We start from the raw sequence: 12,829 nt of genomic DNA, 5'->3' as shown, positions 1-12,829 counted from the left end.
CACCATGGTTTGGGGTGCCAATGACTGTGTTGCTTGCAAAGCCTCTTCCACACTTTCCGCCAGCCCACGGCCAGCACACTCATCCCCCCTGCGGTACCGTAAACCCAAGCCCCACGAATCCTCTTACGTGGGCTTTACCAGAGTAATCGCATTAAACCAGCCCCCTTTCACCAGCACAACACCAAAAGGTGAAGGAGAAGGCAGTGAGGAGCTGACAAAGTGGAGAGCTTAGCTCCTTAACCAATTAAAAGACATTAGAGATGGGCGGGTCCCAATGGGATCCCATTGCAAGACCAATTCTGGGGTTTTCACCCATCCCGATCAGCTGTGGAGGCTGTTGGTGCCACACTCCCCCAGCCCCAAACACACGGGGACGAGCCCCCAGGTCACTCCTGGTGGGAGTTTGGTGAGGGATCCCAGTTTAACCTGCCAAGGGAAGCAGAAAATCAGCTGGTCAGAAAGTTTCCTGCCAATTGAATGGAAAACTTTATCATTGGTACTTTATTATTGCCACGAAACTTCATGTTTTATCATTGAAATGTGGCAGTTGAAATAAAATCTAACATTTTATTAGGATGGGAAGGAGGGTTGGTTCACAATTGAGCCATGTTTTCACTATCTCTTCCCCCGAAACAATATGTTCCCAGGACTGACACTTTCCCCATAAAGCTGGAAGTTTGCTTTGATGAAATAGCCTTCCCTACCGAGATATTTTCAGCTGGTTTTTCTAAATATTACTCACAAAGGCCCCCTCCAGACAACCTCTCTCCCTCCCTGAGTTTGTTTATAAGCTTTGAATTCTGTTAGGAAACCATCTCCCTACTTCAGCGATGTTTTATCCAAGTTTCCATATTTAGTTCTTTCAGCTATTCCTGCTCCTTAACCAGCTTTCCTGTGCACAACGCTGGGACCCGCTGCATCCCAGCTCTCCCCGACGTCCCCTTCCCCTCCCTGCACCCACGGGTGCCCATTGAGCACCGTACTCACCCACCCACCCAGGGACACGGTCCCAAATCACCCCAAGACCCTGCCCTCGATATAAGAAACCCAGCAGAGGCTTTGCCCACGAGGTCGGGTGTTTCCCCGCAGTCTGGGATGCTGGTGGCAGCCCCGGACCCCCCGCTATGGCAAGGATGGGGAGCCCACCCAGCGGGAAATCCGAGCCCGGCGTTATTGTAGGGAGAGACAGAGTTAAAGCTGGCGAAGGAGGGTTTCCTCCTGGCACGTGGCTCCATGTCAGCCGCGGTGCGCAGCCTGCAGAGGGAACGCAGGGAAAGCGCTGGAGGAATTTACCATGAGTAAAAAGAGACGCTGCTTAGGGAGAAATTAGCGTTCGGATCCCAGGAGCCAAGGTGAGTCCAAGGGCAGCACGGGAACTGGGGCTGCCTGGCCCATCAAACTTTCTGCTTCAGAAGGAACCAGGGCGCCAGAAGTCCCCCTTGGTCGCTGTCCCCCCGGGAGGGCCGTGCTCATGCTCTGGTGGCAGCCGAAGGGGATCGGAGCTGAGAAGTTTATGTGATCCCGAAGGAACCAGCACCGCGGCCACCCCGGCTGAGCAGGGACGGGCTGGGGAGCCTCGGGTCTGCCGGAGGGTCCCATGGGCAGCCCTGGGGTCTGGCTGGAGGCTCTTGGGGTCCAGGTGGCAACTTTTGAGGTCCAGGTAATAGTAATGGCCTCCGGCCAGTAGCTTTTGGGGTCCACCTGGAAGGAGAAGGGTCAGGTTGGCAGCTCTTGGAGTCCAACTGATGGGTGTACGGTCTGGCTGGTGACACTTGGGATCTGGCTGGCAGGTGAAGGGTCCTGCTGGTGGCTCTTTGGATCCAGTTGGTGGGTGCAAGGTCCTGCTGGAGGTTCTTGGGGGTCTGGTTGATGAGTGTAAGGTCCTGCTGGAGGTTCTTGGGGTCCACTTGGTGGATGTAGGGTCCTGCTGGAGGTTCTTGGGGTCCAGTTGGTGGGTGTAATGTCCTGCTGGAGGTTCTTGGGGGTCTGTTTGACGGATGTAAGGTCCTTCTGGAGGTTCTTGGGAGTCTGTTTGATGGATGTAAGGTCCTTCTGGAGGCTCTTGAGTGTCTGTTTGATGGATGTAAGGTCCTTCTGGAGGCTCTTGGGGTCCAGTTGATGGATGTGAGGTCCTTCTGGAGGCTCTTGGGGCTCTTGTTGGTGGGTGTAGGATCTGGCTGGAGGCTCTTGGGGTCTGGCTGGCAGGCGCAGGGTGCAGCCAGCAGCCCTTTGGATCCGACCAACGGGCGCAGGGTCCAACCGGTGGTTTTCAAGGTGCAGCTTCTGGGAGCAGGACGCAAGCGGCAGCTTTCGGGGGGAACGGGGGCACCCAGCAGCCCCGGGCCGTCCCCTCGGAGGATGCCTGCCCCTCTCCGCCGCCGCCCGGGCCGTCGGGGCCGGGGCCGGGGCTCCCCCGCCCGCCGCTCCCAGCAGCCCGCCGGGGCCGAGGGGAGGAGCGGGCACGGGCGGCGGCGGCGGCGGCGGCGGTGAGTGCCCGCGGCGGCGGGGCGGGCTGGGGCGCTCCCGGGACGGCGACCGCCTCGGTCCCCGCGGCCACCGGCGGGGAGCGGGGCCGCACCTGCCTCCGAGCATCCCCCGGCGGCGGCGGGGAGCGGGGCGCGGTGGTTTTGGGGATGCCCGTCGCGGATGCGGTGCCGGGAGGAGCGCTCCGGTAGCCCTGGGGGGTAGAGGGGGGGTCCCGACCCTCGCTGGGACAGCCCCCGTGGTCCCCCCGCACCCCACGGCTGCTGACAGGGTGTACCTGGCGTCTCTAAAACATCCCCAGGCTCTGAGACGTGAACACCCCAAAACCATCGCTGCGCTGAAAGTGTGGGGGCTGCAGCCACGCTCCCCCATCCCCGAGGGCTCCCCCATCCCCGAGGGCTCTCCCATCCCCGAGGGCCGGTTTACCGGAGCCCTCCCCGGCTCGGGGCGCCGGGCAGCGGTTCCCAGCCAGCGGCTCGGGAACGGGAGCGCTTTCCCGTGCCATCCATCATCCCTGCTGAAAGCCCGTTGACGTCAACCTCGTCCCGTGCACGCTGGTCCCCACCACCGGGGAAACGGGGGTAGGGACCAGCAAAAGCGGGGTGTCCTGCTTGGGGAGGGCTCGTCTTGGGGCCTCGTCCTCGCACCAAGCAGCCCGCGTAATGCCAGCAGCCACCTCTCCCTGGCGGCTCCAGCCTGTGCTTCATACTTCGGTTTGGCTCTGCTTGGTCTGGGGAGCCTGTTCTGCCCTCCGTGGCAAGAGCTGTGGCTGGTTGTGTAGGGAAATCCTTTAGAGAATTGGTGAGGAGAAGTGAAACGATGCACCAGGATGGGCAGAGGACCCTGTGCTGCTCCTCGCTTCCCCAAACTGGGGTTACAGAAAGGGGGTGAAGCCCAAGGGCAGCATGGGCATCGCTGGTCCCCCGCAGTGGGGAAGCACCCGAACGGGCCCGGGCCTGGCCAGTCACCGCGTGCACTGAGCTGCTGTGGAGCGATGGCTGCTCCGCGCCTCGACACGGTCCCCAGAGCCGATGCCACCGCCCAGGTGCTCACACGGAGCTGCAGTGTTGTCCCCGCGGGAGCTGGTGGCCATACCAGGCTCTGCGATGGCCAGTGCCCTCTCCCAGGGCTCCGGAAAGCATTGCAAGGGGTGTTCTGAAGCTGAGCAAAACAACCAGCCCTGGGCTGAATCGCGTCGCTTGGTGCCCAGGGAACATCCCATGGGGCTGCGTTATTTTGTTAGTGTGCTGACAGCAGGAGCCTGCGGATCCCTGCGGGCTGGTGGCGCAAGGATGGGCTTTGCCTGCAGGACAAACCCAGCGGCTTTGTTGCCAGGCACAGATATCTGGCATTGTCCCTCTGCACAGGACAAGGGGCCACCAGCCCGAACCAGCCCTGGCACAGCCGGATGCACCACACGGCCCCTTCCCTGAGCAGCGGAGCAGCTGCTCCCGTGCTTCTCACCTGCAGCCCCAGTTTAGCCGTGTGCCCATTTCTTTCAACACCAACACCTCTCATGAGCCAGCCCTTCTGTGGTGCTCACGCATCTCTCCTGAAGAGCGATGTACCTTCACCGACATCCCTTTGCCAGGGCAAACTCCTGCCGCCTCCCACGTCCCAACGCTCGTCTCCGTGGGCACGGCAGCCCTGGGCTCTCGCTTCGTCCCCATTTCATCCTGACGGGTGTTTGCTGCGGGCAGTGCCAGGCTCCCGCCAGCTCTTGGCATTGCTTCGGCTCACAAAAGTCTTCCTACAGCAAGCAAGTTTTCTGCTGATCCCTTAAGAAGCCTTGCTATAATAGTGCAGTCTTAGCACTTAAAAAAAAAAGCAACTTTTTTTCCGGCAAACAGCCTGCCTTACCCTCCGGCTCCTGCTGGGCTCTGGAGCAAGCTGGGACCTGCGAGTTGGATCACCCCAGGTCATGCTGCTGGCACCAAGCTGGCATGGGGGCCACATTCACCGTCCTGCTGCTGGACATGGAGCTGGGGGCGGCACGGGCTTGTGGGTGGGTTTGGTCACCCATCCTGGAGCTGCTGGGCCAGCAGCTTCGTCCTGGGGAACCCAACACGGGGCTGTAGCATCAGGCACATCTGCTGCGGGCAGGCTGCAGTGACCGGGGCGCAACATGGTCCGTGCTTTGATTTGAACCCAGAGGGACTTCGGGGCTCTTGGCCCATGTGGGAGACAGAGCACCTGAAAGGCAAAGAGATATTTGCTAATGCAGAAAGGGGAGGGAACGGGGCGGCTGCTGGGAGGAAATCAGATGTTCTCTGCAAGAAGAGGAGAGCTGGTAGGAGCAGCAAAAAGCTGGAGCTGGTAGCAGCCCATCCCCTGGAGGAAGCAGCTCCATGAAATATTGATGGGATTCACACACAGCAGCCGAGCGGTGTGAGCTGCATTGCAGAGCTCGGAGCCGTGCAGCCAGGGAGGCAGCGGCTGCTGGGGAACGGGAAAAACTCCTTCCCGCAGCCCCTCCGTGCTGGTGGAGGTTGGTACTGGCCCCGTCCCCATCGCGGTGGTGCCAGCCCTGGGTGTCCGTGCCACAGGTTGGGGTCTGGGTGCAGGCGACACCACCCCCAACCCACCCCGCGGGCCACCAAAGGCCCTGGGCTGGTTTCTGATGTCCGCACTGCCTCCCCATGGAAGTGGCCCAGTTTTTGGGGCCGCGTGGCTGCAGCATCACGTACCCACGGCAGCTGCTGGCGGCAGCCACGCGCCCGCTCGTGCACGTCCCCAGCGAGGTCCTGCTCTGTCCCACGCCACCCGTCACGGCCAGAACCAGCCCTGGGGTGTAGCCGACACGGAGGCACCGAGTTCTGCTGGACATGCCTGGTCCAGGTGGCACATCCGCAGGATGAGCCCGGACCGTCAGGGCTGGCCGGTGCTGGCCGCAGTGCCACCAGCCCTGGCCAGGTGGCCGAGCCATCAGGCTGGGCTCGGCGGGAGCTGGCTGTCCCCCAGCCACAGCCCCGCCGGGTGGCTTCTGCTCCTCTGATTCTTTTATGTTGCCAAGGAAACGATGGGATTCGGCGCAGATCTGATTTAACTGAGCGGCAGACGTCACGTAGGGACACGGGGAAAAGGGACGGTGCGGTCAGGGCACTGGCCCTGGGCTACCAGCATCTCCAAGGGGGCTTAGCCCAAGCTCAGACCACCAGGCGGGGGCAGACCATGGATGCCCCCGGCTCTCCCCCCGCAGTGAGAGATGGCTGCGAGGTTCCTGCCTGTCCCTCCTGGAGATGATCAGCTCATCATCCTCGTACTCCTGGATGGATCCCAGCTGCCAGGAGCATCCTCACTCCTAGGATTGCATGGAAATCACCGTGGCTGAGGTGGTGTGGATACAGCCGGGACCGAGGAAGGTGCAGGAGGCAACCGAGCAGCTTTGTGATTCGTCCATGCTTGCCTTTTGGAGAGCTATCCTGACTGGAGCAATGGGGCAGAAGCACGCTGCAGGGTTTACCCTCCTCTTCCTCTTCTTCCTCCTGGGCACGGGCTTGCAAAACCTTGCACAACGGCCAGGCCCTTTTTCCAGGTGAGGGGCTGCAGCATCCTTGGGCAGGAGCTGCTCCCCCGGGATCCCTGAGCACAGCCCCAGCTTGGCCTCGTTGAACTTCTCTAAGCTCCACTTTTCTCACAAATGGAGCACATTTGGACCCATCCTTTAACTTCAAGGTTTCTGTTTCCCATGGAGGTTGTGCAGGAGGATTAATGCTGTGCCTGCAGCATGTTTCAGCCAAAACAGAACTTTTATACCAGAATATAACTTTTATAACCTGCCTGAGCAATGAGACACTTAACTCCAGTAGCTGGAGTTACTTGCAAGTTCTCAGCTCCTGTGCACTGAATTACACCTCTTGCTGGGCAATGAAATTTATATGAGCAACTGCCTATCAAACCTGAAGCAATTAATTAGAATTAAGTACTTTTAGGGGAAACAAGCCCTTGCCTGACTTGCCAATACAAGGAGCGCACGCTTGTGATCTGTGCCGCTGCAGCTTGTCCCAACGCATTGTGCCCTGCTCGGGACTGGCAGGGCTTTGTAGCGGCAGCTCTAACGAGCTTTTCCTTCCCTAAAAATGCAGATTTTAGGGCCTACCTGCTCCAGACATCAGCAGCATTTCAGTGCTTTCCCTCCAGGGTGGGGGCTGCAGGACCAGCCCGGGGGCGAGGGGACCCGCTGCCCCATGGCCAGGGCTCTCCAGCCCCATCTGTCCCTGGGGACATGCACCGTGGAGGCTGCGAGGGAGCAGACGGTCCCCAGAACCCCTCCACCTCCTTCCCTGGTGGGCTCCCCGCTCCTTCCCCACAGCCTTTACCAAAACACCATATTTTTCCCACCCATACTTTGCCCCCTGTTTGTATCTCAGTGGGATATTTGGGGCCAGGGCTCCCTTGCAGCCCCAGTTTGTTCCTCACCCCATGTAGCCCCTGACACCGTCTGCTCACTGGGTCACAGCGGGACCACACAGTCCTGTCACGTCCCGGGGGTCACCCATGACCCCCACCTCCGTGCCGCCTCTCTCTCCACTTTTCCCAGCTCTGGCATCCCCCATCAGCTCTGTGACACCCGGCTGGGGGTCCCAGCGGGGTCATTGGGTGCCCAAAACCTGGCACAGGGATGTCCCCAGCCCCACCGAGGCGCATCCCACCCGGCTGGACCGCTCTGCTCGGGGCTGGGAGGAGAACTGGGTCAGCCGTGTAACCATGGAGATGCTGAAGGAGATGCTGAAGCAGCGCCGGCACAGCCCCGCTCTCCAGAACCCTTCAAAGATTAACCAGACCCGTCACCCTCGTCTCCAGCCGGGGATGGGGCTGGGGGGCTGAGCCTCCTCGGCGGGGAGGGCGCTGCCCCGTCCTCCTCCAGCTGCGCAGGGCGGTAAGATGCCTCCGTCTCCTCCTTTCCTTCGGGGTGCGACATGGGGAGGGCTCGGCCCTGGCAGCGGCGATCGAGATGCAACAGGGAACCCATTTTCCTGCTGCTTTTGCTCGTCTGCGCGTTGTGCGTCGGTGGCGGGGGCAGCCGGGGGATGCTCCAGCCATGACACCGCTCCCGGCTGCTCGGCCGGTGCGCGGGGGCTCTGAGCATCCCGCAGCCGCCCCGGAGAACTTCTTGGCGCTGGTCGTTGTTGTTTCTCGCAAGGACGGTGCGTGGTAAGCGCTAGGGGGGGGCTGCGGGTGCTGCCCCCCACCCCGGCAGCTTGGGGACACGTTTCCATGGCAGGGGAGGAAGGGGCTGGCGTGTGATCCAGCCGCTGCCGGGGGGTTGTGCTGCTTTGCTCTGAGAATCCTGGTGGTTTGCAATGTTAGAGGATAAATAAAATAAAAAGGGGTGGGGGCTGAAGGGAAAACTGGTGTTGTTCGCTGAATCTCCCACCCACTGCTGGGGACAGGGAGCTGGGGGCAGAGGCGGCACTGGGGCTGCTGGTGCAGGATGAGGATGCTGTGGTGGTGCCGAGGATGCTGTGGCTGCCGAGGATGCTGTGGCTGTGCCGAGGATGCTGTGGCTGTGCCGAGGATGCTGTGGCTGTGCCGAGGATGCTGTGGCGGTGCTGAGGATGCTGTGGCTGTGCCGAGGATGCTGTAGTGGTGCTGAGGCCAGCTTGGCGGTGGGAGCCATGGGCTCCGGTGCTCTCAGTGCTCAGGCACGGTCTCAGCACTGATCACCAGGCACCCCCCGATCTCCCCGTCCAGCACCTGCTCCCGCAGAGGCCAGAAGCAGATTGTGAAAAGAGATACGGGGTAAAATGATGCACAGTGTAAAGCAAACCCCTTCGGGCTGAGGAGCGTGCGCTCCCCTTCCCTTGCAGTGGATTATCCGTGTGTGTGTTGTGCTGGCGATGATCCCATTAGTGCTGTGCTCTCCTGATCTAATTTGCTGCCACCAGAGCCCGGTGCTCTCCTGGCGGCTGAAGCGCCGAGCAGGGAAAACAGCAGCGGGAGCCTTTTGTGTTTTCCTGGCCCTAGAAATGACGGGGCTGGGTTGTGCCATGGCTCTTCTTGCCCGTAACGCTGTGTGGAGAGGCCTGAACTGGGCGCTGAGCCCTCCTGCAAAGGGACGTGTGTTTGTTTAGGCACAGCCTAACGTCAGGTTTGCACGTGGGGAAACTGAGGCACAGGGGAGGGAAGTGGTAAAGGCAGAAAAATCCCATCATTAATGATATTAGTTACTAATTGCCCACTTGCCCCTGTTTGCATCCCTTCTGTAATTGATAAATCTGTGAGTTCAGTAATGCTGGAACCGAGCCCATGCCCCTGCAAAGCCCCCGCATCGCCCCGGTCCCAGCCTTAAATGATCCCCCATGTTTGCATCTCTCTCTCTCTCTCTCTCTCTTTTGCAAGAGAAATATTTTTCCAGGCGCTGCCTCCATCCATTATTGTAAAGTGGCTTCACTTGGCCTGGAGTTAATAATTCACCTTTCCTTGGAAGATGGATGCTCCATCCCGCCGGAGTTTAAATATTCATGGGGAAGGGAAGGGATGGCAGCAACCGCTGAACCGCGTCTGGCAGCCCCGTGGGGCCGCTCCGGGTGCGAGCGCGGTGACATGGCCAATGCCACCGCCCCGCGTTGGTGGCCTTGACGTGTCCCCCGGCTTTCCCCCCCCAACACACACAGCTGATCCCAGCCAGCGGAGCCGGGGCCGGCGAGCGCCTCACCATGTTCAACGGGGATGCCAGCTCCTCGGCCACCCGGAGCGTCATCCGCAGCTCCAGCATCAGCGGCGAGATGTACAACATCGAGCAGAGCGTGCGGGGCAGCGCCGACTCCGTCACCGTCACCAAGAAGAGACGCTCCAGCCTGGGCGCCAAGATGGTGGCGATCGTGGGGCTGTCCCAGTGGAGCAGGAGCACCTTGCAGCTCAACCAGACGGGTGAGCGGCCGCTGGGGACACCCAAAAAAGCCGTTTGAAATCCCCGGTGCTGCTCCAGGTGCCAAAACCATTTGCAAACCTGAGCACGGGGAGGGGTCCGGGCTCAGCATCCCCCTTCCAGTAACACCATCCTGGCTGCGGGCGGGGACAGAGCTTGGAGAAAGGACTTGTCAACCGCTCTGGCTCTGGGAAATATTTAAATGCTTAAAATAGCTTTCTAAAGGGCGGGGGAAGCAAAAGCCTCATTTTAGCGCAGGCTTTTTCTTCAGTTATTGCTTTTTTATTCTGGTTCTCGTTGGCATTTTGCAATTCAGGAGATGCTTTATAGAGACGAGTGAATTCGGAGCCCTCCAGCCCTGTACATCCGAGGGGTTTCTGAAGGGGTCTAATTATCCCCAAAAGCCACGCAAAAAGTGGCACGGCAGAACCTCACCTGGGGCCGGCAGGACCGGGACCCTCTGGCTGCAGCACCCAGGGGAGCAGCACCCGCTCTGGGGGGGCTGCAGGGCCAGGGAAACACTTCCACGGGGACAGCCCCGAATTACGGGGACAGCCCCGAATGAGCAGGACAAACCCGGCCCCCCCAGGAGCAGCCGCGGCGCGGTGACAACACACAGATGCTCCCGCAGCAGGAGCAGGGCTGCCGGCGGTGCCAGGGCTGGACGCTCGTGTCCTGCCATCTGCCACCACCCGGGACACGTGGCATCGGGGACGGTGTGACCGCGGGGAGAAAGGGCGACACCATCGTGTTGTGCAGAGGCACGATGGCAGCGGTGGGGACAGGGCTGGGACACGGGCAGCCTGGGGGTCCCCTCCAGCACCGGGTCGTGTGCCCGTGCTGGGCGCTGCAGAGCTTCACCCCCAGGGAGGTGTATAAACCACGGTGGATAACGCAGGGCAGGAAGGCAGGAGCAGCCTGCGGGGAGGCTCTGCCTGGTCCTTCCATCTGGTTTGAGGGTTCGGTGGCAGTGAGTGCTTCCCAGGTTCACTCCCCATCTTGGCTTCCAGAGGGTGGCCCCAAAAAGCTGCGCAGCAACATCCGGAGGAGCACGGAGACGGGCATCGCGGTGGAGATGAGGACCAGGGTCACCCGGCAGGGCAGCCGGGAATCCACCGACGGCAGCACCAACAGCAACAGCTCCGACGGCACGTAAGGCACAGGGGGGAACAGGAGCTGGGCACCCTCCCTGTGCTCCCGGGGCGGGTCTCGCTGGAGACCCCGATGCTCCACGACAGCCCTTTGCTCTCCCCGGGGCAGGTTCATCTTCCCCACGACCCGGCTGGGAGCCGAGAGCCAGTTCAGCGACTTCCTCGACGGGCTGGGGCCGGGCCAGCTGGTGGGACGGCAAACACTGGCCACCCCGCCGATGGGTGAGTGCCAGCCCAGGGGGTCCCTGCCCGGGGACGGGGGTCCCATCTCCACCCCCACAGAGCAAGGGCTGCGTTTTGGCTGGCGCGGGGCTGAGCGGGGCCGAAGGACGCTGCAGCGAGAGGGACGGGGCTGCGGGGGGACAGCGGCGCGTGCCGCGGGGGACAGGCTCGACCCGGCAGCGTCCCTCGCCGCTGAGCACGGCCAGCTCGGTGCATGGCTGGGGGTGCCCTGGGCTGTTGTTCCCGCTGCCGGTTCCTCACGCAGCCCCTGCCTCGCTGTTAAAATGCCAAGTGTGTTTTGAGAACATCCAGGGTCATCTCGCTCCTATTAAACCCCGCTGGGACGTCAGCTCGCCCCTTCCCCGTCCCCACCTCCCACCCCCCCGGGGCCGCAAGGCAGCGAGCGACGCGGACCCGCCGGCCAAGGGACATACGTACGTACGAGCCGGACAGCGTAAGTGGGAGAACAACTTCCCAGCGAGCTCCCCCAGCCACGTTTTGTCCCACTGATTCCCCTCCCCAGGGAGAGGAGAAGGACCCCAGTGAAGTGCCCCCGGTGGGTACTGAGCCATTGACCCCTCCAGCCCTTGAGGGCATCACCCAGCCAAGGCACAGCCTGGGTAATCCCAGCTCTGGTTAATCCCAGCCCCTTTTCCCATCGTGAGGGGAAAAAAAAAAAAAACCCACCCTGTAAGGCTAGGGGTGGGGGGGCTCTCACCCACTTCTCTCTTCACTGCTCTCTCGGCTTTGTCCTGCCTCCAAATTCACGATAAACCAGGCGCCCGGTGGCGGGATGCTTGGTGTGCTTGAGTGCTGAGGATGGAGGAGCAGGTTTGGGGGTGCAGAAGCTGCCAGCCCTGGAGGTGACACCTCCCGCCTGCTTTTTGGGCAGCGCCAAAAGGGACAGAGAGCTGGCGGGGACCGGCCGGGGGCCGCGGCCGTCCCTGCTGGGGGGTGGCCATCGGGGAGGGCGCTGAGCGCGTCTCGTCCCTCCGCCCAGGCGACGTCCACGTCGGCATGGCTGACCGCAACGGGCAGCTGGAGGTGGAGGTGATCCAGGCGAGGGGGCTTATCCCGAAGATGGGCTCCAAGTCCATCCCTGGTAGGTGGCTGGAGAGGAAGGGGTTGGGGATGGAGGGGGAGTGATGGGGACGGGCGCTGTGCCGGGATTCAGCGTTTCTCACCCGTTTTCCAACGCAGCCACCTACGTGAAAGTTTACCTGCTGGAGAATGGCGTGTGCCTGGCCAAGAAGAAGACCAAGGCGGTGAAGAAAACGTGCGACCCGTCGTACCAGCAGCCTCTGCTCTTCGAGGAGAGTCCCCAGGGCAAAGTCCTGCAGGTGACGTGTCCCCGCGCAGATACTTGGGGACAGGGAGGGATTAGGGGAGCAAGGACAGGGCATCACCAGCATCCTCTTTGCTGTCCTCCAGACCGCAGCCTCCCCATCCTGATCGCACCCAATTCGCTGAGTTTTCCCCCAAAACTCGCAGCTCCCCTAACACCTCCTCTGCCCCGCAGGTGATCGTCTGGGGTGATTACGGGCGCATGGACCACAAGTGCTTCATGGGGATGGCCCAGATCGTCCTGGAGGAGCTGGATCTCTCCAGCACAGTGATGGGCTGGTACAAACTCTTCCCCACCTCCTCGCTGGCCGACTCCAGCATCGGGCCCCTGACGCGCCGGCTCTCCCAGTCCTCCCTGGAGAGCTCCACCAGCCCCTCCTGCCCGTAGGCAGCAGCTTGGGGACAGGAGACATCCTGACCTACCGAAACTGTCAGTGGATAGCTGTAAATATCCTAAATATCCTGTTCTTTTTTTTTCTTTCCCCTCCTTTTTAATTTTTTTTATTTAAAATTTTTTTTTTTTTTTAAATCTCCTTCCCAAAACAAACCCGCTCTCGACACGCTCCTCCCCGAGCGCGCGTCCCGGTGCAGAGGGGACGTCGCAGGGGGAGCGAGGGCCCTGGGTTTTGAGGCAAAGTGGGGGAGAAGCAAAAAAACCATCCCAACCTTTGGCCGTGAGGCAGAGCGAGGGCTGCGGCTGCCGACCGGCCCGCGACTGTTACCCGGCGCACGGAACCGAAGCGCCGCGTTTCTGCTG

The 12,829-nt window shown here is 61.4% G+C and overlaps 1 protein-coding gene across 1 annotated transcript; it reads left to right on the top strand.

Annotated features, from left to right (window-relative positions):
• The first annotated feature begins 9,143 nt into the window (after window positions 1–9,143).
• On the top strand, window positions 9,144–12,460 carry RIMS3 (regulating synaptic membrane exocytosis 3). The gene is made up of 6 exons (XM_065650406.1): window positions 9,144–9,357; window positions 10,366–10,507; window positions 10,616–10,728; window positions 11,729–11,830; window positions 11,929–12,068; window positions 12,248–12,460. Exons 1-6 carry the CDS (start codon window positions 9,144–9,146, stop codon window positions 12,458–12,460), a joined length of 924 nt encoding a protein of 307 aa, XP_065506478.1.
• Window positions 12,461–12,829: the final 369 nt, after the last annotated feature.

This window comes from Caloenas nicobarica, chromosome 23 (assembly GCF_036013445.1).
Source record: "Caloenas nicobarica isolate bCalNic1 chromosome 23, bCalNic1.hap1, whole genome shotgun sequence".
Classification (NCBI taxonomy): domain Eukaryota; kingdom Metazoa; phylum Chordata; class Aves; order Columbiformes; family Columbidae; genus Caloenas; species Caloenas nicobarica.
This window is presented reverse-complemented; position numbering and strand designations above follow the sequence as displayed.

What these genes read in the sequence shown, in the direction of transcription:
- RIMS3 (XM_065650406.1), top strand. Translation starts at nt 9,144, where the DNA reads ATGTTCAACGGGGATGCCAGCTCCTCGGCCACCCGGAGCGTCATCCGC. An exon ending in ACTGGCCACCCCGCCGATGG is followed by an intron (nt 10,729 to 11,728) that starts GTGAGTGCCAGC and finishes CCCTCCGCCCAG; the next exon opens with GCGACGTCCACGTCGGCATG. An exon ending in CCCAGGGCAAAGTCCTGCAG is followed by an intron (nt 12,069 to 12,247) that starts GTGACGTGTCCC and finishes TCTGCCCCGCAG; the next exon opens with GTGATCGTCTGGGGTGATTA.